At 41.5% G+C, this 14,734-nt stretch overlaps 1 protein-coding gene and 1 pseudogene across 1 annotated transcript in view; one reads left to right on the top strand and one right to left on the bottom strand.

The window, feature by feature from the left end:
• Window positions 1-14,734, bottom strand: part of BRCC3 (BRCA1/BRCA2-containing complex, subunit 3) — an 81,621-nt gene that overhangs the window by 24,122 nt on the left and 42,765 nt on the right. The window contains exons 12-13 of the mRNA XM_006900002.1: window positions 3,802-3,935; window positions 3,102-3,145 (exon numbers count right to left, since the gene is read on the bottom strand). Of these exons, the coding sequence (XP_006900064.1) occupies window positions 3,102-3,145; window positions 3,802-3,935 (178 nt within the window). The remainder of the gene's footprint in view (window positions 1-3,101; window positions 3,146-3,801; window positions 3,936-14,734) is intronic.
• On the top strand, window positions 758-1,337 carry LOC102870509 (annotated as a pseudogene).

The following is a 14,734-nucleotide window of genomic DNA, read 5'->3' as shown; positions in this document are numbered from 1 at the left end:
GTGCAATTGGCACAGGACAGAGCGGAGTTTAGGGCTGTTGTACATAGGGTCGCTATGAGTCGCAGGCGACTCGACGGCACATAACAACAACAACAACATCACTAATATCACATGCAAGCAAAATCCTGCTAACGATTATTTAAGAATGACATAATTTGACAATAAACTGACAATAAATTGACAGAGGAGTATCAGAAATACAAGCTGGATTTAGAAGAGGTTGTGGCAGGGTTGTCCCCAATGTCAGATGGATCTTGGCAGAAAGCAGAGAGTACCAGAGGAATGTCTATAGGTGTTTCATTGACTGTGCATTTCACTGTGTTGATCACAACAAATTGTGGCTAACCTTTAGGAAAATCCCAGAACACTTGACTGTGCTCGTGTGAAACCTATAGTTGGACCAGAAATCAGTCATTGGAACAGAGCAAGGAAACACTGCATGGTTCAAAATCAGGAAAGGAGTTTGTTAGGGATGCATCCTGTCTCCATACCTTTTCAACAAGTATGCAAAACAGATCATTTGGGAGGTTGGACTTTATGAGGAGGAGTGTGGCATCAGGATTGGAGGAAGACTCAACCCGCATTATGCAGATGACACAATCTTGCTTGCTGAAACTAAGGAGGACCTGAAGTATTTGCTGCAGGTACAGGACTGCAATATGAAGTGAAGCTCAACATTAAAAAAAAAAAATATAAAGATTCCTGGGAGAAAGGTTTCTTCCTTTCCGTCTGGCAGTAGCCATCAAGGTGAGCCAAGATGGGCGTGTACAAGTACATCCAGGAGCTGTGGCAGAAGAAGCAGTCGGACGTGATACGCTTCCTCCTGTGGATGCGCTGCTGGCAGTATTGACAGCTCTCGGCGCTGCACCGGGTCCCACACCCCACGCCACTGGGCAGGGCGTAGGGTGGACTACAAGGCCAAACAAGGTTACGTCATCTACTGGATTTGAGTTTGCCGGGGTGGCCACAAATGTCCGGTCCCTAAGGGAGCCACCTATGACAAGCCTGTCCACCACGGCATGAACCAGCTCAAGTTCGCGTGGAGCCTCCAGTCCATCACTGAGGAGAGAGCTCGTCACCACTGCGGGGCCCTGAATTCTTACTAGGTAGGTGAAAATTCTATGTACAAGTTCTTTGAGGTTATCCTCATTGATCCATCCCATAAAGAGATCAGAAGAAATCCCTACACCCAGTGGATCACAAAGCCTGTCCACAAACACCGGGAGATGCACGGGCTGACATGGGCCAGATGCAAGAGCTGTGGCCCGGGCAAAGGCCACAAGTTCCACCACACCACACACACACGCTGCACCCTGCAGCTGCACCGCTACGGCTGAGCGCGCGGGGCTTGTAAAGTGTGTCCCTAATAAACCATTGAAGACAGCCCAGCATCTACTCTAGTGGTTTTTTGTCCAACAGTAGTTGTCTGCAGATTGTTTGAAGAATGCATTGTCAAACCATAACATTAAACGTGCAATAATGTTTGAAGGAGAAAAAAAAAAGATTCTCACTACTGGGCCAGTTGGCAGCTCCATGATAGATCGAAGAGACTGAGGTTGTTAACAACTACAGCTTGCTCGGCTCCACAAGCAACACTCTCAACACCAGCAATCATGAAATCAAAGATTAATTTCATTGGGTATGTCTGCTATCAGAGAACTCTCCACAGTGCTAAAGAGCAATGATGTCAGTCTGAGACTATGGTGCACCTGATCCAAGCCATGGTCTTCACAATTACTTGGTGTTGATCAAAGAGCTGGGCAATGACTAGGGAAGTAGAAGAAAAATTGATGCCTTTGAGTTGTGTTGCTGGAGAAGAGTCTTGAACATACCATGGACTGCCAAGAAAACAAACAGGTCTGTCTTGGAGAGGGTGAAACCAATCTTCTCCTTGGAGACTAGGGCTTTGAAGTTCCGTCTCACATACTTTAGGCACGTGGCCAGCAAGAACTGATCCTTGGAGCAGGACATTATGCTCAAAAAGGTGGACGAACAGCGCAGGAGAGGAAGACCCCGGATGAGATGGATTGATACAGTGACTGGGACAATGGGGGTAGGTGTGTTAGAGTCAGTGAGACTGCCTCAGGACAGAGCAGGCTTCAGAGCTGCTGTTCATAGGGTTATTACAAGTCACAGGCAACTAAAATGCACATAACAACATTGTCTAGTGTACTTTTCAGAGTTTCTTCAACACCCACACAGTCAAGAAAGCAAAAGACATCTTGCAGGGGAGCTCTGGTGGCCTAGTGGCAAGGAGCTGCAACTACAATCCCAGAGGCGAACGGTTCGAATCCACCAGATGCTCTGCCGGGGAAGGAGGGACAATCTCCTCCTGTACCAGTCAGATCTGATTTGACGGTACGCGCGCGCGCGCACACACACACACACACAAAGACATCTTGCACTGGGGAAATCTGCTTTCAAGGACCTCTTTAAAGTCCTAGAGAGCCAGGATGTCATTTAAACAACTAAAGTGTACCTGATCCATGACATAGTATATTAAATCCATTTCTATAAATCTGAATGTTTGATAGTGAATAAGAATGACTGAAAAATTTGTCTTTCAGTTGTGGTATTGGAGAGGAGTGCTGTATATCCCATAGATTGCCAAAAGAACAAAAAACTCTGCCTTGAAGGAAGTGCAACCAGAATACTCCTTTGAGGCAAAGCTGGAGAAACTCACATACTTTGGGCATATTCTCAGAAGGAGCCAATCCTTGGACAGAGGCATCATGCTGGGAAAGGTGGAGGGGAGAGAAAGAGCAGACAACTCTCAATAAGATCTCTTGACACAGAGACTGTTGAAGTTGGCTCGAGCATGTTAGACACTGTGAGGGCAGGATACAGCAAGGTTGAGGTCTCTTATTCAGGGTGACTACGAGTCATAGTTGATGGCACCTAACAAGAAATAAGTGTCAAAGCTCATTTGCTTTTGATTTTACTCTAGGTAGTACTCTGAGTGGTAAAAAGACTACAAAAGTTGAGCGTAGAGTTGATGATAAAACTTTTGGGAATAGAGATTTGAAAATAACTTTTACTCATTACTAATTTTACTTCTGTCAGCTGAATATTTCAGGAATCACTGAAAAGGAAAACCTTACCTGAACCATTATGGATTTTGGTTACCGAGTCCAGATGTGTAAGGCTAAAGAGATAAAATACTTTAGGTTAGTGGCAAGCAGTACCAGAGGAAAAACAAAACAGTCATGCACTATAACAAAAATGATAAATTGCACCAAAACATTACCAAATGAATTAGATGAATATGTGTGAGTTAAATCCTCCTATTGTTAATTTTTTGGAGATGTGATCTTACATAATAAACATTCAAGGAACATATGGTAATTTTGAAATGATTGGCTGACTTGAAGCTTTCACACAATACACATTTATTGGTATCTGGTAATGTGTATTGGCTGACTTGAAGCTTTCACACAATACACATTTATTGGTATCTGGTAATGTGTAAGACCTATTTTAAACACCAAAAAAAAGTCTTTGCCCTTGCAAGATCCACAATGTAACCACAGAGAAACAAATGTAGAGATTATCATCACACAGCCTAAGAAACAGTATGATCAGAAACTATTATAAAGCTTTCTCACTAGAAGGTAAAAGAGCTAGGGGTATAGCAGTTAAGCTATTTAAGATAATAAGCAAAAAAAGACTAGAGATTAGTGGGGAAGAGGAGAGAAGGGGAGGGGAGGAGGGGAGAAGAGAAGAAAAAAGAGAGGAAAAGAGAAGAGGGGAGAGGAGAGGAGAGGAGAGAGAAGAAAGGAGGAGAGAGGAGAGGTCATCTACCTGTGGATCCTCCTGTATGCATCCTGCTCTTCCTGGCACAGGATCTTAGGCAGTTCTACTGCTGATTCAAGGCACACTTTCCCAATGGTGACATGAGGTACAATATGGATTGGAATTTCAATTCTTTCATACCTGAAAAGCAATCAGCTCAGGTCAGTTTTCCATCCTGACATCATAATCAGAAATTCTCCTAAGTTTTAATGGAAGCTCTGGAGAAGAGTTTTCTTAAAATATTAAATAACCCTATAATTTACTTTTTTTAAATATAGAATTTATTTTTGTGGCTCAACTATAAAGTAAACAGAGTTCACACTGAATTTTATTTGGGGCTAACTAGAAGCCCAGTTGCAGAACCAATATTCTCTGGTCCCATAAATAATTTGAGGCCATGTCTATAAATTTAATGGCAGCCTTGAGAACTAGAGGTCTTTATACCTGTTCTCCAGAGAAGAGAAATAGCAAATTAATACTGTTTTCAGCCAGGATGTGATCAGTGAAGTTGAACACATTAGTCACAATGCCTAGGGAAGAGGAACAGCAGACTCTTCAACAACTCCATCAGATTTATTATGTAGGTAGGATTACTCACATAATTGTTCACTTGTTCTAACTCAGAGTTCACCAGCAGCCCTCACTTTCCATTTTCTCCCCTGAGGGACAAATAGGTAAGAAATTCACAAATACTTGTATTTTCATGCTAGAGTAGGAGAAACAGATATAATTGTTACTGAGGCCAACCAGTCAGCCACTAACCATTTCTCAACTCAAATACCTAGATTCTAACAGTGGGTTCAGCAAATGGACCCAAAGACACAGGCTGGTAAAGTACCAGAAAGTCTAGCTCAGCACTCTCTTCTCCAACAAGGAGGATTGTTGGTTCCCATATTACCAATATGACTGGTTGTGACACAGACGCAACACAAATGATGGGAATTACCAGCATTTTCTTTCTTGCTCCCAACTATACACAACCAAGTTCCCAAAGATGAATTAATGAGAGAATATGCCCTAGATGACCCATTGGGTTTCTAAGGTTGTAAACAGACTGTCAGATTTGTTTTCCCTATGGAAGGGCTGGTGGGTTTGAACCACTGACGTTATGGCTGGGAGCGAAGTACACCACCAAGATTCCTTTTATAAGACTCCTCAAATTCATTGCCTTTAAGTCAGACTGACCCTTAGCTGACCCTCCAGAGGATTTTCAGATGCTAAAAATTGCGCAGGAGGAGACGGCCTGTATTTCTTCTGCAGAGCAGCTGTGGATTTAAACAATTCCATATCTATTGGGCCGTCAGAGCCCCCTTTTACAGGACTAGGATGATAAAACTTTTAGCTCATAGCTTGTCAAGGTAGGAAAAACTCTTTCCAGGTTCTCAGTTGTGAGTTCAATAGCATGTGCAATACACCAAGGATAAAAACTTTTCAGCCCTTACTTGAATGCCCAAATAGAAGTCATTTCAGTTTCTAAATGTATTAAAATTATCTGTGGAGGGTCTACAAATGCTATCACTTCCACATAACAACAAAAGAACTCAAATAGATAAAATATAGATTTTTTTTTAACAAAGATGTTGGAACCTGTGGAAGTAAAAACAAGTCTAAATGAAGTATATTTCAGTTGAGTGAATGGAAAGGCAATAGAAAATAAGGGCTGATTAGACATTGTAATTAATATTATGAGTAGTTGATGAGTAATTTACTCATATGCAAGTTCAAATAGAGGCCAAAGAGAATAAAATAAGTCCACAGGAACCAAGATATGATCTTGAATCAATTCGATCTGAATTTCAGGATCATCTTAGGAATAAGTTTGAGATTGAACACCAGTGATCGAAGACCAGAAAAGTTGTGGGATGATATTAGGGATATCATCGATGAAGAAAACAAAAGTTTATTACAAAAACAGAGGAGAAAGACAAAAGAGAAATGGATGTCAGAAGAGACTCTCAAAATCGCACTGGAGCACCAAGAAGCCAAAAGGAAAACATGCTGAAGTAAAAGAGCTCAACAGAAGAGTTCAAAGGGCAGCTCGGGAGGATAAAGCAAAGTATTATAATGGAATGTGTGGAGAGCTGGAATTGGAGAATAAGAAGGGAAGAACTCGCTCTGCATGTCTCAAGCAGAAAAAACTGAAAAACAAATTTAAACCTCGAGTCGCAATATTGAAAGATGCTATGGGCAATATATTGAATGACCCAGAAAGCATCAAAAGAAGATGGAGGGAATACACTGAATCACTGTATCAGAAAGAACTAATTAACACTGAAAAACTTCATGAAGTACCGTATGAAAAGGAGCTAATAGAAATGTAGGAGGAAGTAGAAGCTGCATTGAAAGCGTTGGCAAAAAATAAGGACGCAGGAATCAGTGGGATGCCAAATGACTTGTTTCAAATAACAGATGCAGCCCTGGATGTGCTCACCAGTCTATACCAGGAAATTTGGAAGGCAGCTGTCTGGCCAACAGATTGGAAGAGGACCATATTTGTTCCCACTCCCAAGCAAGGTGATCCAGCTGTGTGTGGAAACTAGTGAACAATGTCACTGAAATCACTTGCAGTCACAATCCTGCACTCTTTCCCCTTCTCCCTAAGTTCCCGGTTTCCATTTGTCTTTTTTAAAAAAATTTTTATTCTTTTTTTGCATGTGTACCGTCAAATCAGATCTGACTGGCACAGGAGGAGATTTGTCCCTCCTTCTCCAGAAGAGCATCTGGTGGATTCGAACTGTGCACCTCTGGGATTGCAGTGCAGTTTCTTGCCACTAGTCCACCAGAGGTCATCTCCATTTGTTTTTTCCTGCCCCTTCCCAGCACCTGAGCTTTGCTTTGGGGCCAATGCTGCCTTCTTGGTTTAGTGTGGTTGGTAGTAGTGAGGAACATAGTCCTTCGTGATGTTAATGCTCACTTTACAGGCATGTTTATTGTTTGCTGAAAGGTGATTCCCAGGCTTGAAAGGTGTCTATGAGCCAGTCTCAGGGTTCCAGTACTCTCTATCAGAACATTAAGCCTTGTCTTTTTTACAAATTTGGATTTTGTTCTGCATTTTTCTTCTTCTCCTCAATGCAGGATTTTGTATTGTGTTCTTGATTTGAGCAATCAATAGTCATGCTGGGCACCATCTAGTTCTTCTCATCTACAGGCTGTGCTTCTCCTGGTCCATTAGACCTGTGGGCTAGTTATTGCCCCGTTATTGGTTTTCTTCCTCTTCTTTGCTCCAGATGAGGAGAGGCCAATAATTACCTCTTAAACATTCACACATAAGCTTTTATGACCTTTCCCACCTCACTAAAGTAGGAGTCTGAACATTGTCTTTGTGAAGTATATTATGTCAGCTGACCTAGTTGCCACCAAAAATGTGGCCATAAGTCCTCAAGCCCAGCAACTCATTTGCTCAAGGTATTGGGTATGGCTAAGAAGTTTTCAGAATGTTGCCTCCTTCTATGTTCTACAATAGTTTGAGTATACTTACAGTACACATAAATGCTTATTTAGAAATATTCTCTCAGGCCTATATATACCATGGGTATACTCCAACTGACCATCCCACATCTGTTCAGCTTGCATGTCGACCTATGATCTGTTGTTGTTATGTGCCATCGAGTTGCCTGTGACTCGTAGCGACCCTGTCCTAAACCCTACTCTATCCTGTGCCAATCTGTCTCTGACACACCCAGCCTGATTACCCTAGTCACTGAATCAATTCATCTCATCGAGGGTCTTCCTCTCCTGCACTGTCCCTCCACCCTCCCAAGCATGACGTCCCTCTCCAAGGACTGGTCCCTCCTTGCAACATGTCCAGAGTACGTCAGATGAAGCTCCAGAATCCTTACCTCCAAGGATCAGCCTGGTTTCACCCTCTCCAGGACAAACCTGTTCATTTTCTTAGCAGTCAATGGTATAGTCAATACCCTTCTCCAGCACCACAGCTCAAAGGCATCAATTATCCTTTTATCTTCCCTAGTCATTGTCCAGCTCTCTGATGCATAGCAAGTGACTGCAAAGACCATGACCAAAAATTAGGTGCTTCTAATCTATCAACTGCTCCATGGTAGAAAGATGAGCAGTCTCCTCTTGTCAAGATTTACAGCCTCAAAACCCAATCAATGGAGAGTCACTATGAGTAGGAATCAATAGGAATCAACTGAAGGGCCGGAGGTTGGGTTGGGTTTGGCAATGTCTAAGGGGTCTGGTGGCTGAGTGGCAAGAAGGTGCACTATAATCCCAAAGGTGTGTGGTTTAAGGCCACCAGCTGCTCCAGAAGAGTATAGGCAGTCTCCTACACCTGGTACAACAAAGATCATGAACCTTTTCTTCACATATATATTGGATTCCTACTTGTCTTTTTTGGTGACATATCAGCTCATGTTGAGATATTCACGTTTTCTAGAAATTTTAGAGATTAATTCCTTATCAGATATACTACTAAAAAAGTACACCTTGCCAAATCTGTACATTCTCTTTGTAAAAAGTCTACTGACTTGTATGCTTAATTTTCAGGAGGTCCTGTTGTTATGTGCCATCGAGTCACTTGTGAGTCATAGCTACCCTATGTTCAAGAGCCCTAAACGCAGCTCTATCCTGTGCCAACCTCGCCGTCTCCGACACATTCATTCCCACCACCACAATCACAGAATCAAGCCATCTCATGGAGGGTCTTCCTCTTCTGCACCATTCCTCCACTCTCCCAAACATGATGTCCCTCTCCAAGGACCAATCCCTCCTTGCAAGATGCCCAAAGTATGTCAGATGAACCTTCAGAATCCTTGACTCCAGGGAATATTCTGGCTTCACCCTCTCCAGGACAAACCCGTTTGTTCTCCTAGCAGTCCATGGTATATCAACACTCTTCTCCAGCACCACAGCTCAAAGGCATCAATTCGCTATCATCCCTAGTCACTGTCCAACTCTCTGATGTATAGCACGTAATTGCGAAGACTATATCCTGGATTAGGTGCACCTTAGTCTCCAGCCTGACATCATTGCTCTTCAGTACTCTTTTTTTTTCCCCTTCAGCACTCTAGAGGTCCCTCTGATTGTGTGTTTTCAGTTATGTTTGCTAGACTATGCTATAAATAGAGCATCTTTGTCCCAGTTTTATTCTTTCATTTTTACAGTTTCTTGCACAATGTCCAAAGTATGTCAGATGAAGCTTCAGAATCCTTGCCTCCAAGGAGCAAGTGATTGAAAACGCCATGACTTGTATCAGGTAGACTTTAATCTCCAGACTGACTTCATTGCTCTTCAGTACTTTAGAGAGGTCCCTAACAGCAGACTTTGCCATCACAATACATCTTTTACTTTCCTAGCTGCTGGTGCCAACAGTGTTGAATGTGGAGCCAAGCAAACTAAAGCTGTGAACAATCTCAATCTCTTCACCATCTATCATGATGATGCCAATTGGCCCAGTAGTGAGAATCTTTGTTTTCTTGATGTTGAGCTTCAATCCATATTGAAGGCTGCAGTCCTTGGCCTTCTGCAGCAAGCGCTTCAGGTCCTCCTCATTTCAGCAAGCAGGGTTGTGTCATCTGCAAAACGCAGATTGTTGATGAGTCTTCCTCCAATCCTGATGCCACATTTCTCCCCATAGAGCCCAGTCTCCCAGATAATCAGTTCTGCATACAGATTGAAAAGATACGGAGATAGGACACATCCCTGGCATACACCCTTCCCAATTTTTTACTGTGCAGTGTTTCCTTGCTCTGTTCTGATGACTGCCTCTTGGTCCAAGTATAGGTTTTGCATTAGCACAATCAAGTAATCTGGGATTCCCATTCTTCTAAGAGTCAGCCACAGTTTGTTATGATCCACACAGTCAAACACCTTTGCACGGTCAATGAAACACAGATAGACATTTCTGTGGTACTCCCTGCTTTCAGCCAACATCCATCTAACATTAGCTACAATATCCCTGGTACCATGACCCCTTCTAATCCCAGCCCGCACTTATGGCATTTCTCTGTTGATGCTCCAGTCGTTTTTGGATAATCTTCAGCTGAATCTTGCTTCCATGTTATATTAATGATATTGTCTATTAATTTCCACACTCTGTGAGATCACCTTTCTTTCTAGTCAGTTGGCCAAATGGTTGTCCTCCAAATTTCTTGGCACAACTTTGTGCGCACATCTACGGCAGCATCTGTTAGTTGAACTATGTCAATTAGTATGATTTTATCTTTACAATGTACCATTCATCAATTTTATCCTCTTCAAATTGTGCATTTCTGGCTGTATTTGGCAAGCTCTTAATTCTATAGACTAGGCCTTCTAAGCTTGATGTTAGTTTGTCTCTTAATGAACTTTATCATTTTGGGCTTTACTCTCTGGTCTCTGATCGACCTTGAGTTGATTTTTGTGTATGGTGTGAGATGTGCATCCTGTTTCAGCTTTCTGCAGGTAGCAGTCCAGTTTTTCCAGCACCATTTGTTGAAAAAGTTGTTCATTGGAATGTATCTCAAAAAAAGACACGAGACAATCACAGAGAAGTTGCATAACTGTCGTAGCTGATTTTGAGAGTTGTTTTGGAAAGGAATGAGACTAGAGAGCATAAGGTTGAGTGGAGAAAGAGTGGACCCACTGATATTCACACTTCACAAACTTCTCATTTAATAGGTCCTTTAAGGATGAAAAAAAATAGTCTAATAAGGAAGACTTATCTTCTTTAAAAACACACACAATAGGAATATCCCCAAACATTTAGAAGTTAAATAATACTAAATAGCCTGTGGATCAATGAGGAAATAGCGACCCTATGTACAACAGCCCTAAACTCTGCTCTGTCCTGTGCCAACCGCACTGCCTCTGACACACCCATCCCGATTATCCCAGTCACTGAATCAATCCACCTCCTAGAGGGTCTTCCCCTTCTGCGCCGCCCCCCCCCCAAGCATGATGTCCCTCTCCAAGGACCTCTCCCTCCTTACAACATGTCCAAAGTATGTCAGACGAAGCCCCAGAATCCTTGACTCCTAGGAACAGCCTGTTTTCACCCTCTCCAGGATGGATGTGTTTGTTTTCTTGGCAGTCCATGGTACATTCAATACTCTTCTCCAGCACCACAGCTCAAAGGCATCAATTCTCCTTCTATCCTCCTTAGTCACTGTCCAACTCTCTGATGCATAACAAGTGATTGCAAAGACCACAGCCTGTATCAGAAGCACCTTAGTCTCCAGAGTGACACCATTGCTCTTCAGTACTTTGGAGAGGTCCCTAACAGCAGACTTTTCCATCGCAATATGTTTTTTTATTTCCTCGCTACTGGTGCCAAGAGTGTTGACTGTGGAGCCAAGCCGACTAAAGTTGTTAACAATCTCAATCTCTTCACCTTCCATTCTGATGCTGCTAATTGGTCCAGTGGTGAGAATCTTTGTCTTCTTGACATTGAGCCTCAATCCATACTGAAGGCTGCAGTCCTTGACCCTCTGCAGCAAGCATTTCAGGTCCTCCTAAGTTTCAGTAAGCAGGGTTGTGTCATCTACATAACGAAGATTGTTAATAGATCCTCCACCAATCCTGACGCCACACTGTGTGGATCATAACAAACTGTGGCTGACTCTGAGAAGAATGGGATTTTGATCGTTCATACTAGTAGGCAAACAAAAAAAAACGAAGAAAGAAGCAAAATTAATGGTCTAACTCAACACCTCCATCAGACAAAAGAAGAACAACAATTTAACCCCTCAGCTTCTGGAAGAAAGGAAATGATATGGACAAGAACTGAAATCAATGAGACAGATAACAGAAAAGAAATGATGCCACTTTGAGCTGGTTCTTTGAAAGCGTTAATAAAATTGACAAATCATTGGCAAACTTAAAAAAGATACAAATAACTCTAATAAGAAATGATAGAGGTGACATCATAACAACTAAACAAACTGATAGTATGAAATTCACACCCTACCAAGATTGACACAGAGATAGAACACTTGAATAGACTCAGCACAGAAGAAGAAATTGAGCAGGTCATAAAAAGACTCACCTACCAAAAAAGTCCTGGACCAGATGGCTTCACAGCTGAAATCTACCAAACATTCAGAGAAGATCTATCATCAGTTATACTTAAATTATTTGAAAATATAGAAAGAGAAGGAACACCCTTGGAATCAGTCTACGAAGCAACATAACCCTAATACCAAAACCAGGCAAAGATATTACCAAGAAAGACAAGTACAGACCAGTATTTCTCATGAATATAGATGCAAAAATCCTTCACAAAATCCTAGTCAATAGAATACAAAAGCACAAGAAAAAAGAATTCATTATGACCAAGTGGGATTCATAAAAGGTATGCAAGGATGGTTCAATATAAGAAAAACAACATAATTGACCACATTAACAAAGCAAAAAACAAGAACTACATGATCCTATCAACTGATGCAGAAAAGGCCTTCGACAAAATCCAACACCCCTTTCTAATTAAAATACTCAGCAAAATAAGAATAGAAAGGAATTTCCTCAATATAATGAAAAGTATTTGTGCAAAATCAACAGCTAACATTATTCTCAATGGAGAAAGAATAAAGGCATTCTCCTTGTGAACATGGACCAGGCAAGGAAGTCTACTTCAATACTGTATTGGAAATACTTGCTAGGGCAGTATGAAGGAAATAAGAGGCATCCAAATTGGCAGAGAAGTGGTAAAACAGTCCCTATATGCAGACGATATGATAGTGTAAACAGAAAACCCCAAGGACTCAACAATAAAACTCATAGACCCAGTAGACCAATTTAGTAGAGCAGTAGGATATAAGATCAATATAAAAAAATCAGTGGTATTCCTCTCCAGTAACAAAGGTGACACAGAGAAGGAAACTAAGACAGCAATACCATTTACAGTACCCAACCACAAATTGAAATACATGGGAGTGAACCTAACTAGAGGCATAAAAGACCTTTATAAACTATAAAACACTACTGTGAGATACAATGAGACACGTAAATAAATGGGAAAATGTTCCTGCTCATGGATGTTGTTGTTGTTATGTGCAGTCGAGTCACCTGTGACTCATAGCAACCTGGCCATATACTGAGCTAGTCTCACTGACCCTGATACACCTAATCCTATTGACTTAATATAGTGAAAATGGCAATCCTACTAAAAGCAATCTATCTGTTCAGTGCAGTCCCAATACAGATAACCAACTGATTTTTCAAAGAGATAGAAAAAGCAATTGGCAAGTTTATTTGGAGAGAAAAGAGACCTCAAGTAAGCAAAGCATTTCTGAAAAACAAGAATGAAGTGGGAGGCATAGCACTCCCTGACATCAAAATATACTATACAGCTGTAAAAACCAAAACAGCATAGTATTGGTACAATGATAGAACAATGGAATAGAATCAAGAACCCAGAAATTAACCAATCTACTTACAGTCAGCTGGTTTTTGACAAGGAAACAAAGCCTATCAAACGGGGAAATGATAACCTCTTCAACAAATGGTGCTGGCAACACTGGACTGTTACCTGTAGAAGCTGAAACAGGATCCACATCTCATACCATACACAAAAATCAAATCCAGATGGATCAGAGACCTAGGGTTAAAGCCTAATACCATAAAGATCCTGAGAGATAAAATGGGACCAAATTTAGAAGGCCTAGCCAATGGCATAGAGAGGCTGGCGAATACAGCCAGAAATGCACAACCAGGAGAGGATACCATTGATGAATGGGACCTCCTGAAGACTAAGTTTTCACAGCTGATACTGAGCTTCTCCAGCGATTCATTCCACAGATATAATCGATCCGATACCTATGCATACCATCAGGTGAAATCCATGTGTGTAGTCTGTGTTTATGTTTCTCACAAAAGTATTTATGATGAATAAATCATTGAATGTACAGAATTCTTCATTCTATCTCCAGCTTTATTTCTCTCATCAAGTCCATGATTTCCAACTACTGATCCTTCTTCTCTATTCCCAACTTTTGCATTCCAGTCACCCATTATTATGAATGCATTTTGATTGCATGTTCGATCAATTTCTGACTGCAAAAGTTGGTAGAAATCTTGTATTTCCTCCTTTTTTGGCTCTAGTTGTCAGTGCATATATTTGGATAATAGTGGTATTTACTAGACTTCCTTGTATACATATGGATATTGTCCTGTCACTCACAACATTATATATCAAGATGGATCTAGAAATGACTTTTTAAATATGAAAGAAACCCAATTTTTCCTCACCTTTTCATCTCCAGCATAGTAAATCATCTGATCATCTGATTCAAAATGTACCATGCGAGTCCATCTCATTTTGCCAGTACCTAGTAGGTCATTATCTATGTGTTTGTATTTCAACAGACGGCACCCTGGATGTGCTCACCAAGTTTTGCCAAGAAATCTGGAGGACAACCACCTGGCCAACTGACTGGAAGAGATCTATATTTATTCCCCTTCCAAAGAAATATGACCCAACAGAGTGTGGAAATTATCAAACAATATCATTGATATCACATGCAAGCAAGATTCTGCTGAAAATTATCCAAAAAGGAACAGTACATCAACAAAGAACTACCCAAGGTGCAGGCTGGTTTTAAAAAAGGCTGTGGTACCGGGGATATTATAGCTAATGTTAGATGGATCTTGGCTGAAAGCAGGGAGTACCGGAAGAATGTCTATCTGTGTTTCATTGTCTATGCAAAGGCATTTGACTGTGTGGATCACACAAATTGTGGCTGACTCTGAGAAGAATGGGAATCCCAGAACACTTGATTGTGCTAATGAGAAACCTATACTTGGACCAGGAGGCAGTTGTCAGAACAGAGCAGGGAAACACTGCATGGTTCAAAATTGGGGAGGGTGTATGCCAGCGATGTATCCTATCTCCTCACCTTTTTAATCTATATGTTGTTGTTGTTGTTATGTGCCGTCGAGTCGCCTGCAACTCATAGCGACCCTATGTACAACAGCCCTAAACTCCGCTCTGTCCTGTGCCAATCGC

The sequence above is a fragment of the Elephantulus edwardii genome, unplaced genomic scaffold, assembly GCF_000299155.1.
Source record: "Elephantulus edwardii isolate Elephantulus edwardi_28Jun2011 unplaced genomic scaffold, EleEdw1.0 scaffold00269, whole genome shotgun sequence".
NCBI lineage: Eukaryota > Metazoa > Chordata > Mammalia > Macroscelidea > Macroscelididae > Elephantulus > Elephantulus edwardii.
The sequence above is the reverse complement of the archived record's forward strand: the minus strand, read 5'-3'. Positions and strand labels throughout refer to the sequence as shown.